We start from the raw sequence: 14,717 nt of genomic DNA, 5'->3' as shown, positions 1-14,717 counted from the left end.
AGAAGTACCTTTTAATTCTAGATCAACTGTCATGTCCAAGTCCGCTGGACATGTCTAAAGATGACTAAGTGACCTCGTACTTATCAACTAAGATACTTTATTAGCAATCAGTTAGTCTTATCGCTGCCCTGCCAGGGAAAAAGCACTCAGGTACCCCACAGTGGATGGACTCCAGTGTCAGAGAAGGAGAACTCTGGCCACCTGCAACAACCACACTTACATATAGGCACCACGCTATGACCCTAAAGACATAGCCAAAGGCGTAGGGAATGATTGCTCTCATGAAGACCCAAACAAGAATCCACTCTACCACGAGTTAGAAATAAAACTTTTATTAATGGTTTTAGAAGTGTATTCAATCATTCAGAGAACGAATCACTTCATATCATATTCGTATTAAAAAAAAAAAACTATTACACATATACATTATACACATCATCAAGGCATATAGATGTACCTACTGAGGTTAAAGGAGAAGGGTTCTTTTCTTCACAACAAATCTAAAATCTCCCAACAATTCAAGATCTGGATTTCCCTGAAGGACATAGGAGACCAGTGTCTTCTGGTTATTCTGCAGATTCATAACATCTATGTGTGCTCAACTTGTGGCTCCTTAAAACTCCCTCGACATTGAATACCGAGAGCACTGACCTCTGAATCTTAGATTAACTGCAAAAATTAAATGGGATTTGGCCACGATGTGGCAAATTAAAGCAAAGCAAGCCCTAAGGAAATTAATACTCTGCAAAAGCTCCCAATACCGCCACTTTTAAACATCCATTTGGCTCATCCAACTCAACTGCATCTTTAGATGGGATATATATGCATTGCTGAAGGGACCATGCATTTTTTTTTAATTGAACAAACTCTCTCTGAACCACATATAATACAAAGTTGTGAGAAGCAAATCAACCAGAAGCCAGACATGATTCTAAACATAATAGGCTCTGGAATACACTTATGACGGTTTTACCAATGATCATTACCAAAAGCATTCTCCAAAGCTTTGCTCCTTTTCAAGGGATTTGGCTAAATATGAAGAGCTCGCTGTGCTCTGAAGCTAATGTCCAAACCGCTAGACAAATACAGACAAAGGGGAGGAAAAGGGAGACAGGTGCTGTGGCAGGAAGGGCACCGAACTTGGGGTTAGAAGACTTACGTTCACATCGTAACTTCATCACTGAAGAGCAAAGTAACTCTGAGCAAGCCACGAGCTTTCTGAGCCCGCGTCCTCATCTGGCAATCAGGGACAAGAGTAGGAATTACACTACCTCTCTGAACGAGTTTGTGGTAAGGAGCAAGATAACGGGAAAGCACTTTGTAACCGTAAAATGATGACCAATGTGAAGTGTTACCATCATAATTACAGACCAATAGCCGTTCTCTATGTCTTTCATGAAGAATCAAAGTGCAGTACCTTTCCCTGTCATGGTCGTGAAAGCCAATTGTCTTGGTGACTCCTGTTTCTGCGAGGTGAAGACTTCTTTCCGTAATTCATGATGAAGTTTGAGAAGACGTCCAAACTGTGAAAACCACCTGGGCCTGGCCATGAGATTTAAAAAAAAAAACAAAAAAACCAACTCCATGTTCAGATTTCAAAACCTGAGCCCATTTCCCCTCGAATTCTGCTGTCTTCTGTTCTTGGATTCCTTTTCCTCCAAGAAAGGAAGCAGCACCTAAGCCACCATCAGGAAAGCCAGAAAGAAGGTGGCAGGGAGCCCTTTGGGACGGGGATCTCCCCTTGCTGCAGACAGTTCTCCAGGAACCGTTCGAGACGTATCAAAGACCCCATCTGTCCTGAACTGGTGATGGCTTCAATTCGGGGAAAATATTCTTCCTTTATGAGTAGCATCATCTTCCAGAACTGAAGCTGGTACTGTTTCATGAGCGCATTCCCACATACCTCTAAGAAGTCAAAGAGAAGAGTGGCGGTCACATCTGCCAGAGGCTCCATGTTCAGGAGCTGTGCCAGCCAGCGCCAGCCATGGTTTAAGCCATGAGGATGAGCCCCTTGTCTCTCTGCATAAGGCCAGCGGAGTTGAATGATAGCAGCGTAGAGACGAATCATGCCAGACATCCTCTTCAGAAAGCTATCTTGTTGTTCTACTTTGGAATCCTTGACTTGGTAGCCAAGGAGCTTCTGATATTCTTCCGAGGCCATGCCCTCCTGGAAGGCTGGGTAGAAAGGCACGGAGTAAGGGCATTTTTTGTGAAGATGAGCAAGGATGAGTTCCCCCACTCTGGGATGGAGTTCCCAGATTCCGGATGCCACAGCAGCAATGGGGAATGCTGCTTCGTGATGAGAAGCCACTTCTTCTTCTCCTTGTTTCACGAATTTCTCTGCCAGCTTGTAGTGGACAAAGTCCAGGCCTTGTTGGTGGTTTGTCACTGACACAGACCGACCACCGCAGGGGACAGCTTTCCCCAAGAGCAGATTGTTGATCTTGTCAAAGATCTCCTTCAGCTGTGAGCCTGCTATTGTAGAGATCTGGCTCACAGGAATAGTGGCAGCTTTCTGCAGGTCCATTTTGATCTTCTTGGCCTCCTGATCTTTGCTATTGGTTAATGCATCAAAAGCCAAGACACATTGATTGGCAGCATCCTGTAGCTGCTGGTACCACTGCATGGTACCGTCTCCTGCTTTGACGTGGAGGCCTTCTCTCTGTTTCCCTCCGGGACACTGACCAGGATCTGGGGTCTCCTTCTCGGCTCTCGGCCGCTGCTCCAATTGCCCCTGTTTGTCCTCGCACTCCTCTTCATCTGGCCTCCTCTTTTCCTCAGTAGCCTTGGCCATCTCCTGCTGTAAACCAGTAAGCACGTGCCGCATTTCCTGCAGGGCCCGTTCTGCGGTGGCTTCATCTTCTGGGGCAGGAAAACCTCTCTCACTGGCGCTCCGAATGATGTCTGAAATAAGCGCACACAACTGGTCTCCCCTGCCTCCAAATGCAGACAGATCCCGTCTCGGTAGGCCGTTGTGCCGATAACTGGCACCCAGCTGCTGGTTGAGCTGCAGTGCCTCCTCTTGGAGGGCATAGAGACGCCGCCAGCGATCCTGGCCTTCTTCTTTCCTGAGCCGTCCTTGCCCCGTGTGCCTCGATGGCTGCTGCTCAGCCTCACGCAGCTTCGGGTGGAGCATGTGGGCTCTGTGACGATGTTCCTCTTGGAGCTGCTCCTGCTGACCCTGTGTTTCTCGGAAACTTTTCTCCATCCCTTCCCGAAGGTCCTGATACTCCTTGTGCTGTTTCCGTGACGTCCGTTCATCAAACCGCTTCAGCTGCTCTGAGGCCATCTCAGAGAGGAGCCTTGCCTTCCTCTCATGCTCTTCCTGCCTCTGCCTCAGTCCTCTAGTTCCCTTCAGCCTGTGTACCTCCTCATACAATCGAATGCATCCTTCCACCTCCGTTCCCCGCGAGGGGCGAAGTACCACAGATTTTGCCTGATGGAGTTCATCCTCCTGACGCCGAGTTCCACTTGGAGCTGCAAGGGAAACTGGCGAGGAGACCTTTGCATGTCTGGCAGGGGTCTGAGGAACAGACAGTACTTGGTCAGGAGCAGAAGAGAGCGATGAATCCTCAGAGGGAAGTCGATTCTGCTGAGAGGGAGGCAAGATGTGGTCCGCCACGCATCCAGAGGAAGTCGACCACTCAGGAATGGACATGCGTTCTTCCAAAGTCTCCTGGCCCCTCAACGGCCAGTCGCGGTGGTAGGACAAGGGTCCTCTGTCGGAGCTCCTCGGGGCCTGCAGGGCCTCCCAGCAGCGGCCCTCTGACGCCATCACCGCTTCCCGCACAGACCCGACCACGGCTTCCACGCCCGCGCCGGGCGGCAGCTCACAAGAAGAAAGGCTGGTCACAAGTCCGACACTCGAGTCGGCCGCCGTGGCCTATTCTATCTCAACTCAGAAGTTTCTTTACCAAAGAGAGAGGAGACAATAAAGTAGGAAAATGTACAGGGGATAGAAAAGTGATTTCTCCTCTCTCAATCCAGGCCGAGATTACTCACTACTGGCCTTCCTGGGTGAGAGATTTAATCAGGAGGACTCCTCCAAGATGGAAGCGAGCTCTCTCCAGAAACTAGGAGAGGAGTCAGCCTTTCCCTCACCCCACTAAAAAGTAGCCCAGGAGTCAAAGTCCAAGTCGGAACAGAGCTCCCAGCCTCAGTCTCTAGCTCAGCTCCCTCTCTCTCCAGTCAGGAGAGTAGCTCCACAAGAGTGACTCAAGTCCCAGGATCCTTGGCTTTTTATGGTGCTTTCTTGTCCCCTCCCCTCTTCACAGGGGCCAATCACAGCTTTAGAGGGCAGGGCTTCAGTGGGAACCAGTGCTCCCCTTCTGGAGGGGTGGCTACTCATCAAGAGGGTTCACACCTTCCTGGCTGTCTGGGATTCTGGAGGTGTGAACTCTGCTCAGAGGATTCACAAGTTTGGGCCATTTTGGCCAAGGCCTTTCACTGACTTCACATCTAAGTTCACACGGCCTGCCCATGCATCCTACCCTAGCCCCTCCACCCTAAGTTCACACTTAAGTTCACACCCTACTCATTCCTCCACACCTCACCCCTTTGCATTCTTTCCCCCAGCTAATGACCCTTCTTCCTCTGCCCCTCCTTCCCACCCCGCCCAATTCCATTCCCATACCCTTCCCACCTCTGATCCTTCTGGGCCTATGGGACAACACCAAACCCTCCCTCTCAGTGGCCCCAACCCTCCCCTTTCTTTCTCCCACCGACCCCATTGACAATGGATTAAGAAGCCTGGAAACAGGAACAGGAGTAGCCCGTGATTCGGATCGGTCATTCCCATTAAGGGAAGTACCCACTTTTAATGACAATGGAAACTTGGTGTCTGTAAGATGCCACACACCTTTTTAACCTTGAAGATTTAGATCAATTCAAGGACGATCTGCCATCGTTTGAGGAAGAACCAATATGAATGATAAGAGGATTGGAGGGCGTATTCAGAACTTTTGACCCCACTTGGGTGGATGTTGGACATTGATTTAGAAACATTTTTGACAAAAAGAGGAGGAAAAAGAACCAAATAAACACGTCATCTCTCTGGCTAATCAGAAGAGAAGAGAGGTAGGAAAGGACACTATTGGCCAACTGAAGAACCAGATTATACAAAACTTCACCAGGCCAGAGAAGCATTTTTGATAGGCCAAGAGAGCGTGCTCAGAAGGACCTGAAAAATGGTGAAACTTTGAAAGAACCCGACAAGAACTTGATGGAGACCCTTTCCCAGGTTATGGACGGACTTATTGACGTAGGAAATACGTATATGCACCTTGATTTGTCCAGAGAAAGGGACATTAGGCAAATACATAGGCAATTCGTAAGCTGAATAGTGCCAAAAAGAGCACACAGAAAAAAAAAAACGAGTGTGAGACTCGGGGAGGTTTGATAAGGGAGCCTTGAGAAGTACCTTTTAATTCTAGATCAACTGTCATGTCCAAGTCCGCTGGACATGTCTAAAGATGACTAAGTGACCTCGTACTTATCAACTAAGATACTTTATTAGCAATCAGTTAGTCTTATCGCTGCCCTGCCAGGGAAAAAGCACTCAGGTACCCCACAGTGGATGGACTCCAGTGTCAGAGAAGGAGAACTCTGGCCACCTGCAACAACCACACTTACATATAGGCACCACGCTATGACCCTAAAGACATAGCCAAAGGCGTAGGGAATGATTGCTCTCATGAAGACCCAAACAAGAATCCACTCTACCACGAGTTAGAAATAAAACTTTTATTAATGGTTTTAGAAGTGTATTCAATCATTCAGAGAACGAATCACTTCATATCATATTCGTATTAAAAAAAAAAAACTATTACACATATACATTATACACATCATCAAGGCATATAGATGTACCTACTGAGGTTAAAGGAGAAGGGTTCTTTTCTTCACAACAAATCTAAAATCTCCCAACAATTCAAGATCTGGATTTCCCTGAAGGACATAGGAGACCAGTGTCTTCTGGTTATTCTGCAGATTCATAACATCTATGTGTGCTCAACTTGTGGCTCCTTAAAACTCCCTCGACATTGAATACCGAGAGCACTGACCTCTGAATCTTAGATTAACTGCAAAAATTAAATGGGATTTGGCCACGATGTGGCAAATTAAAGCAAAGCAAGCCCTAAGGAAATTAATACTCTGCAAAAGCTCCCAATACCGCCACTTTTAAACATCCATTTGGCTCATCCAACTCAACTGCATCTTTAGATGGGATATATATGCATTGCTGAAGGGACCATGCATTTTTTTTTAATTGAACAAACTCTCTCTGAACCACATATAATACAAAGTTGTGAGAAGCAAATCAACCAGAAGCCAGACATGATTCTAAACATAATAGGCTCTGGAATACACTTATGACGGTTTTACCAATGATCATTACCAAAAGCATTCTCCAAAGCTTTGCTCCTTTTCAAGGGATTTGGCTAAATATGAAGAGCTCGCTGTGCTCTGAAGCTAATGTCCAAACCGCTAGACAAATACAGACAAAGGGGAGGAAAAGGGAGACAGGTGCTGTGGCAGGAAGGGCACCGAACTTGGGGTTAGAAGACTTACGTTCACATCGTAACTTCATCACTGAAGAGCAAAGTAACTCTGAGCAAGCCACGAGCTTTCTGAGCCCGCGTCCTCATCTGGCAATCAGGGACAAGAGTAGGAATTACACTACCTCTCTGAACGAGTTTGTGGTAAGGAGCAAGATAACGGGAAAGCACTTTGTAACCGTAAAATGATGACCAATGTGAAGTGTTACCATCATAATTACAGACCAATAGCCGTTCTCTATGTCTTTCATGAAGAATCAAAGTGCAGTACCTTTCCCTGTCATGGTCGTGAAAGCCAATTGTCTTGGTGACTCCTGTTTCTGCGAGGTGAAGACTTCTTTCCGTAATTCATGATGAAGTTTGAGAAGACGTCCAAACTGTGAAAACCACCTGGGCCTGGCCATGAGATTTAAAAAAAAAAAACAAAAAAACCAACTCCATGTTCAGATTTCAAAACCTGAGCCCATTTCCCCTCGAATTCTGCTGTCTTCTGTTCTTGGATTCCTTTTCCTCCAAGAAAGGAAGCAGCACCTAAGCCACCATCAGGAAAGCCAGAAAGAAGGTGGCAGGGAGCCCTTTGGGACGGGGATCTCCCCTTGCTGCAGACAGTTCTCCAGGAACCGTTCGAGACGTATCAAAGACCCCATCTGTCCTGAACTGGTGATGGCTTCAATTCGGGGAAAATATTCTTCCTTTATGAGTAGCATCATCTTCCAGAACTGAAGCTGGTACTGTTTCATGAGCGCATTCCCACATACCTCTAAGAAGTCAAAGAGAAGAGTGGCGGTCACATCTGCCAGAGGCTCCATGTTCAGGAGCTGTGCCAGCCAGCGCCAGCCATGGTTTAAGCCATGAGGATGAGCCCCTTGTCTCTCTGCATAAGGCCAGCGGAGTTGAATGATAGCAGCGTAGAGACGAATCATGCCAGACATCCTCTTCAGAAAGCTATCTTGTTGTTCTACTTTGGAATCCTTGACTTGGTAGCCAAGGAGCTTCTGATATTCTTCCGAGGCCATGCCCTCCTGGAAGGCTGGGTAGAAAGGCACGGAGTAAGGGCATTTTTTGTGAAGATGAGCAAGGATGAGTTCCCCCACTCTGGGATGGAGTTCCCAGATTCCGGATGCCACAGCAGCAATGGGGAATGCTGCTTCGTGATGAGAAGCCACTTCTTCTTCTCCTTGTTTCACGAATTTCTCTGCCAGCTTGTAGTGGACAAAGTCCAGGCCTTGTTGGTGGTTTGTCACTGACACAGACCGACCACCGCAGGGGACAGCTTTCCCCAAGAGCAGATTGTTGATCTTGTCAAAGATCTCCTTCAGCTGTGAGCCTGCTATTGTAGAGATCTGGCTCACAGGAATAGTGGCAGCTTTCTGCAGGTCCATTTTGATCTTCTTGGCCTCCTGATCTTTGCTATTGGTTAATGCATCAAAAGCCAAGACACATTGATTGGCAGCATCCTGTAGCTGCTGGTACCACTGCATGGTACCGTCTCCTGCTTTGACGTGGAGGCCTTCTCTCTGTTTCCCTCCGGGACACTGACCAGGATCTGGGGTCTCCTTCTCGGCTCTCGGCCGCTGCTCCAATTGCCCCTGTTTGTCCTCGCACTCCTCTTCATCTGGCCTCCTCTTTTCCTCAGTAGCCTTGGCCATCTCCTGCTGTAAACCAGTAAGCACGTGCCGCATTTCCTGCAGGGCCCGTTCTGCGGTGGCTTCATCTTCTGGGGCAGGAAAACCTCTCTCACTGGCGCTCCGAATGATGTCTGAAATAAGCGCACACAACTGGTCTCCCCTGCCTCCAAATGCAGACAGATCCCGTCTCGGTAGGCCGTTGTGCCGATAACTGGCACCCAGCTGCTGGTTGAGCTGCAGTGCCTCCTCTTGGAGGGCATAGAGACGCCGCCAGCGATCCTGGCCTTCTTCTTTCCTGAGCCGTCCTTGCCCCGTGTGCCTCGATGGCTGCTGCTCAGCCTCACGCAGCTTCGGGTGGAGCATGTGGGCTCTGTGACGATGTTCCTCTTGGAGCTGCTCCTGCTGACCCTGTGTTTCTCGGAAACTTTTCTCCATCCCTTCCCGAAGGTCCTGATACTCCTTGTGCTGTTTCCGTGACGTCCGTTCATCAAACCGCTTCAGCTGCTCTGAGGCCATCTCAGAGAGGAGCCTTGCCTTCCTCTCATGCTCTTCCTGCCTCTGCCTCAGTCCTCTAGTTCCCTTCAGCCTGTGTACCTCCTCATACAATCGAATGCATCCTTCCACCTCCGTTCCCCGCGAGGGGCGAAGTACCACAGATTTTGCCTGATGGAGTTCATCCTCCTGACGCCGAGTTCCACTTGGAGCTGCAAGGGAAACTGGCGAGGAGACCTTTGCATGTCTGGCAGGGGTCTGAGGAACAGACAGTACTTGGTCAGGAGCAGAAGAGAGCGATGAATCCTCAGAGGGAAGTCGATTCTGCTGAGAGGGAGGCAAGATGTGGTCCGCCACGCATCCAGAGGAAGTCGACCACTCAGGAATGGACATGCGTTCTTCCAAAGTCTCCTGGCCCCTCAACGGCCAGTCGCGGTGGTAGGACAAGGGTCCTCTGTCGGAGCTCCTCGGGGCCTGCAGGGCCTCCCAGCAGCGGCCCTCTGACGCCATCACCGCTTCCCGCACAGACCCGACCACGGCTTCCACACCCGCGCCGGGCGGCAGCTCACAAGAAGAAAGGCTGGTCACAAGTCCGACACTCGAGTCGGCCGCCGTGGCCTATTCTATCTCAACTCAGAAGTTTCTTTACCAAAGAGAGAGGAGACAATAAAGTAGGAAAATGTACAGGGGATAGAAAAGTGATTTCTCCTCTCTCAATCCAGGCCGAGATTACTCACTACTGGCCTTCCTGGGTGAGAGATTTAATCAGGAGGACTCCTCCAAGATGGAAGCGAGCTCTCTCCAGAAACTAGGAGAGGAGTCAGCCTTTCCCTCACCCCACTAAAAAGTAGCCCAGGAGTCAAAGTCCAAGTCGGAACAGAGCTCCCAGCCTCAGTCTCTAGCTCAGCTCCCTCTCTCTCCAGTCAGGAGAGTAGCTCCACAAGAGTGACTCAAGTCCCAGGATCCTTGGCTTTTTATGGTGCTTTCTTGTCCCCTCCCCTCTTCACAGGGGCCAATCACAGCTTTAGAGGGCAGGGCTTCAGTGGGAACCAGTGCTCCCCTTCTGGAGGGGTGGCTACTCATCAAGAGGGTTCACACCTTCCTGGCTGTCTGGGATTCTGGAGGTGTGAACTCTGCTCAGAGGATTCACAAGTTTGGGCCATTTTGGCCAAGGCCTTTCACTGACTTCACATCTAAGTTCACACGGCCTGCCCATGCATCCTACCCTAGCCCCTCCACCCTAAGTTCACACTTAAGTTCACACCCTACTCATTCCTCCACACCTCACCCCTTTGCATTCTTTCCCCCAGCTAATGACCCTTCTTCCTCTGCCCCTCCTTCCCACCCCGCCCAATTCCATTCCCATACCCTTCCCACCTCTGATCCTTCTGGGCCTATGGGACAACACCAAACCCTCCCTCTCAGTGGCCCCAACCCTCCCCTTTCTTTCTCCCACCGACCCCATTGACAATGGATTAAGAAGCCTGGAAACAGGAACAGGAGTAGCCCGTGATTCGGATCGGTCATTCCCATTAAGGGAAGTACCCACTTTTAATGACAATGGAAACTCGGTGTCTGTAAGATGCCACACACCTTTTTAACCTTGAAGATTTAGATCAATTCAAGGACGATCTGCCATCGTTTGAGGAAGAACCAATATGAATGATAAGAGGATTGGAGGGCGTATTCAGAACTTTTGACCCCACTTGGGTGGATGTTTAACATTGATTTAGAAACATTTTTGACAAAAAGAGGAGGGAAAAAAAACCAAATAAACACGTCATCTCTCTGGCTAATCAGAAGAGAAGAGAGGTAGGAAAGGACACTATTGGCCAACTGAAGAACCAGATTATACAAAACTTCACCAGGCCAGAGAAGCATTTTTGATAGGCCAAGAGAGCATGCTCAGAAGGACCTGAAAAATGGTGAAACTTTGAAAGAACCCGACAAGAACTTGATGGAGACCCTTTCCCAGGTTATGGACGGACTTATTGACGTAGGAAATACGTATATGCACCTTGATTTGTCCAGAGAATGGGACATTAGGCAAATACATAGGCAATTCGTAAGCTGAATAGTGCCAAAAAGAGCACAGAGACAAAAAAAACAAAAAAAAAAACGAGTGTGAGACTCGGGGAGGTTTGATAAGGGAGCCTTGAGAAGTACCTTTTAATTCTAGATCAACTGTCATGTCCAAGTCCGCTGGACATGTCTAAAGATGACTAAGTGACCTCGTACTTATCAACTAAGATACTTTATTAGCAATCAGTTAGTCTTATCGCTGCCCTGCCAGGGAAAAAGCACTCAGGTACCCCACAGTGGATGGACTCCAGTGTCAGAGAAGGAGAACTCTGGCCACCTGCAACAACCACACTTACATATAGGCACCACGCTATGACCCTAAAGACATAGCCAAAGGCGTAGGGAATGATTGCTCTCATGAAGACCGAAACAAGAATCCACTCTACCACGAGTTAGAAATAAAACTTTTATTAATGGTTTTAGAAGTGTATTCAATCATTCAGAGAACGAATCACTTCATATCACATTCGTATTAAAAAAAAAAACTATTACACATATACATTATACACATCATCAAGGCATATAGATGTACCTACTGAGATTAAAGGAGAAGGGTTCTTTTCTTCACAACAAATCTAAAATCTCCCAACAATTCAAGATCTGGATTTCCCTGAAGGACATAGGAGACCAGTGTCTTCTGGTTATTCTGCAGATTCATAACATCTATGTGTGCTCAACTTGTGGCTCCTTAAAACTCCCTCGACATTGAATACCGAGAGCACTGACCTCTGAATCTTAGATTAACTGCAAAAATTAAATGGGATTTGGCCACGATGTGGACAATTAAAGCAAAGCAAGCCCTAAGGAAATTAATACTCTGCAAAAGCTCCCAATACCGCCACTTTTAAACATCCATTTGGCTCATCCAACTCAACTGCATCTTTAGATGGGATATATATGCATTGCTGAAGGGACCATGCATTTTTTTTTAATTGAACAAACTCTCTCTGAACCACATATAATACAAAGTTGTGAGAAGCAAATCAACCAGAAGCCAGACATGATTCTAAACATAATAGGCTCTGGAATACACTTATGACGGTTTTACCAATGATCATTACCAAAAGCATTCTCCAAAGCTTTGCTCCTTTTCAAGGGATTTGGCTAAATATGAAGAGCTCGCTGTGCTCTGAAGCTAATGTCCAAACCGCTAGACAAATACAGACAAAGGGGAGGAAAAGGGAGACAGGTGCTGTGGCAGGAAGGGCACCGAACTTGGGGTTAGAAGACTTACGTTCACATCGTAACTTCATCACTGAAGAGCAAAGTAACTCTGAGCAAGCCACGAGCTTTCTGAGCCCGCGTCCTCATCTGGCAATCAGGGACAAGAGTAGGAATTACACTACCTCTCTGAACGAGTTTTTGGTAAGGAGCAAGATAACGGGAAAGCACTTTGTAACCGTAAAATGATGACCAATGTGAAGTGTTACCATCATAATTACAGACCAATAGCCGTTCTCTATGTCTTTCATGAAGAATCAAAGTGCAGTTCCTTTCCCTGTCATGGTCGTGAAAGCCAATTGTCTTGGTGACTCCTGTTTCTGCGAGGTGAAGACTTCTTTCCGTAATTCATGATGAAGTTTGAGAAGACGTCCAAACTGTGAAAACCACCTGGGCCTGGCCATGAGATTTAAAAAAAAAAACAAAAAACCCAACTCCATGTTCAGATTTCAAAACCTGAGCCCATTTCCCCTCGAATTCTGCTGTCTTCTGTTCTTGGATTCCTTTTCCTCCAAGAAAGGAAGCAGCACCTAAGCCACCATCAGGAAAGCCAGAAAGAAGGCGGCAGGGAGCCCTTTGGGACGGGGATCTCCCCTTGCTGCAGACAGTTCTCCAGGAACCGTTCGAGACGTATCAAAGACCCCATCTGTCCTGAACTGGTGATGGCTTCAATTCGGGGAAAATATTCTTCCTTTATGAGTAGCATCATCTTCCAGAACTGAAGCTGGTACTGTTTCATGAGCGCATTCCCACATACCTCTAAGAAGTCAAAGAGAAGAGTGGCGGTCACATCTGCCAGAGGCTCCATGTTCAGGAGCTGTGCCAGCCAGCGCCAGCCATGGTTTAAGCCATGAGGATGAGCCCCTTGTCTCTCTGCATAAGGCCAGCGGAGTTGAATGATAGCAGCGTAGAGACGAATCATGCCAGACATCCTCTTCAGAAAGCTATCTTGTTGTTCTACTTTGGAATCCTTGACTTGGTAGCCAAGGAGCTTCTGATATTCTTCCGAGGCCATGCCCTCCTGGAAGGCTGGGTAGAAAGGCACGGAGTAAGGGCATTTTTTGTGAAGATGAGCAAGGATGAGTTCCCCCACTCTGGGATGGAGTTCCCAGATTCCGGATGCCACAGCAGCAATGGGGAATGCTGCTTCGTGATGAGAAGCCACTTCTTCTTCTCCTTGTTTCACGAATTTCTCTGCCAGCTTGTAGTGGACAAAGTCCAGGCCTTGTTGGTGGTTTGTCACTGACACAGACCGACCACCGCAGGGGACAGCTTTCCCCAAGAGCAGATTGTTGATCTTGTCAAAGATCTCCTTCAGCTGTGAGCCTGCTATTGTAGAGATCTGGCTCACAGGAATAGTGGCAGCTTTCTGCAGGTCCATTTTGATCTTCTTGGCCTCCTGATCTTTGCTATTGGTTAATGCATCAAAAGCCAAGACACATTGATTGGCAGCATCCTGTAGCTGCTGGTACCACTGCATGGTACCGTCTCCTGCTTTGACGTGGAGGCCTTCTCTCTGTTTCCCTCCGGGACACTGACCAGGATCTGGGGTCTCCTTCTCGGCTCTCGGCCGCTGCTCCAATTGCCCCTGTTTGTCCTCGCACTCCTCTTCATCTGGCCTCCTCTTTTCCTCAGTAGCCTTGGCCATCTCCTGCTGTAAACCAGTAAGCACGTGCCGCATTTCCTGCAGGGCCCGTTCTGCGGTGGCTTCATCTTCTGGGGCAGGAAAACCTCTCTCACTGGCGCTCCGAATGATGTCTGAAATAAGCGCACACAACTGGTCTCCCCTGCCTCCAAATGCAGACAGATCCCGTCTCGGTAGGCCATTGTGCCGATAACTGGCACCCAGCTGCTGGTTGAGCTGCAGTGCCTCCTCTTGGAGGGCATAGAGACGCCGCCAGCGATCCTGGCCTTCTTCTTTCCTGAGCCGTCCTTGCCCCGTGTGCCTCGATGGCTGCTGCTCAGCCTCACGCAGCTTCGGGTGGAGCATGTGGGCTCTGTGACGATGTTCCTCTTGGAGCTGCTCCTGCTGACCCTGTGTTTCTCGGAAACTTTTCTCCATCCCTTCCCGAAGGTCCTGATACTCCTTGTGCTGTTTCCGTGACGTCCGTTCATCAAACCGCTTCAGCTGCTCTGAGGCCATCTCAGAGAGGAGCCTTGCCTTCCTCTCATGCTCTTCCTGCCTCTGCCTCAGTCCTCTAGTTCCCTTCAGCCTGTGTACCTCCTCATACAATCGAATGCATCCTTCCACCTCCGTTCCCCGCGAGGGGCGAAGTACCACAGATTTTGCCTGATGGAGTTCATCCTCCTGACGCCGAGTTCCACTTGGAGCTGCAAGGGAAACTGGCGAGGAGACCTTTGCATGTCTGGCAGGGGTCTGAGGAACAGACAGTACTTGGTCAGGAGCAGAAGAGAGCGATGAATCCTCAGAGGGAAGTCGATTCTGCTGAGAGGGAGGCAAGATGTGGTCCGCCACGCATCCAGAGGAAGTCGACCACTCAGGAATGGACATGCGTTCTTCCAAAGTCTCCTGGCCCCTCAACGGCCAGTCGCGGTGGTAGGACAAGGGTCCTCTGTCGGAGCTCCTCGGGGCCTGCAGGGCCTCCCAGCAGCGGCCCTCTGACGCCATCACCGCTTCCCGCACAGACCCGACCACGGCTTCCACGCCCGCGCCGGGCGGCAGCTCACAAGAAGAAAGGCTGGTCACAAGTCCGACACTCGAGTCGGCCGCCGTGGC

The 14,717-nt window shown here is 48.9% G+C and overlaps 3 protein-coding genes across 3 annotated transcripts; all 3 read right to left on the bottom strand.

Annotated features, from left to right (window-relative positions):
* Nucleotides 1-1,687: 1,687 nt before the first annotated feature.
* LOC130458443 (mRNA export factor GLE1-like) lies at nucleotides 1,688-4,271 on the bottom strand. The gene has a single exon (XM_056824200.1). It carries the CDS (start codon nucleotides 3,773-3,775, stop codon nucleotides 1,688-1,690), a length of 2,088 nt encoding a protein of 695 aa, XP_056680178.1. The 5' UTR covers nucleotides 3,776-4,271.
* Nucleotides 4,272-7,099: 2,828 nt separating this feature from the next.
* On the bottom strand, nucleotides 7,100-9,187 carry LOC130458448 (mRNA export factor GLE1-like). Its single transcript, XM_056824208.1, has one exon. It carries the CDS (start codon nucleotides 9,185-9,187, stop codon nucleotides 7,100-7,102), a length of 2,088 nt encoding a protein of 695 aa, XP_056680186.1.
* Nucleotides 9,188-12,521: 3,334 nt separating this feature from the next.
* On the bottom strand, nucleotides 12,522-14,717 carry LOC130458447 (mRNA export factor GLE1-like). The gene has a single exon (XM_056824207.1). It carries the CDS (start codon nucleotides 14,607-14,609, stop codon nucleotides 12,522-12,524), a length of 2,088 nt encoding a protein of 695 aa, XP_056680185.1. The 5' UTR covers nucleotides 14,610-14,717.

The sequence above is a fragment of the Monodelphis domestica genome, chromosome 3 (genome assembly GCF_027887165.1).
Source record: "Monodelphis domestica isolate mMonDom1 chromosome 3, mMonDom1.pri, whole genome shotgun sequence".
In the NCBI taxonomy this organism is placed as follows: Eukaryota; Metazoa; Chordata; class Mammalia; order Didelphimorphia; family Didelphidae; genus Monodelphis; species Monodelphis domestica.
This window is presented reverse-complemented; position numbering and strand designations above follow the sequence as displayed.

What these genes read in the sequence shown, in the direction of transcription:
- LOC130458447 (XM_056824207.1), bottom strand. Translation starts at nt 14,609, where the DNA reads ATGGCGTCAGAGGGCCGCTGCTGGGAGGCCCTGCAGGCCCCGAGGAGC.
- LOC130458443 (XM_056824200.1), bottom strand. Translation starts at nt 3,775, where the DNA reads ATGGCGTCAGAGGGCCGCTGCTGGGAGGCCCTGCAGGCCCCGAGGAGC.
- LOC130458448 (XM_056824208.1), bottom strand. Translation starts at nt 9,187, where the DNA reads ATGGCGTCAGAGGGCCGCTGCTGGGAGGCCCTGCAGGCCCCGAGGAGC.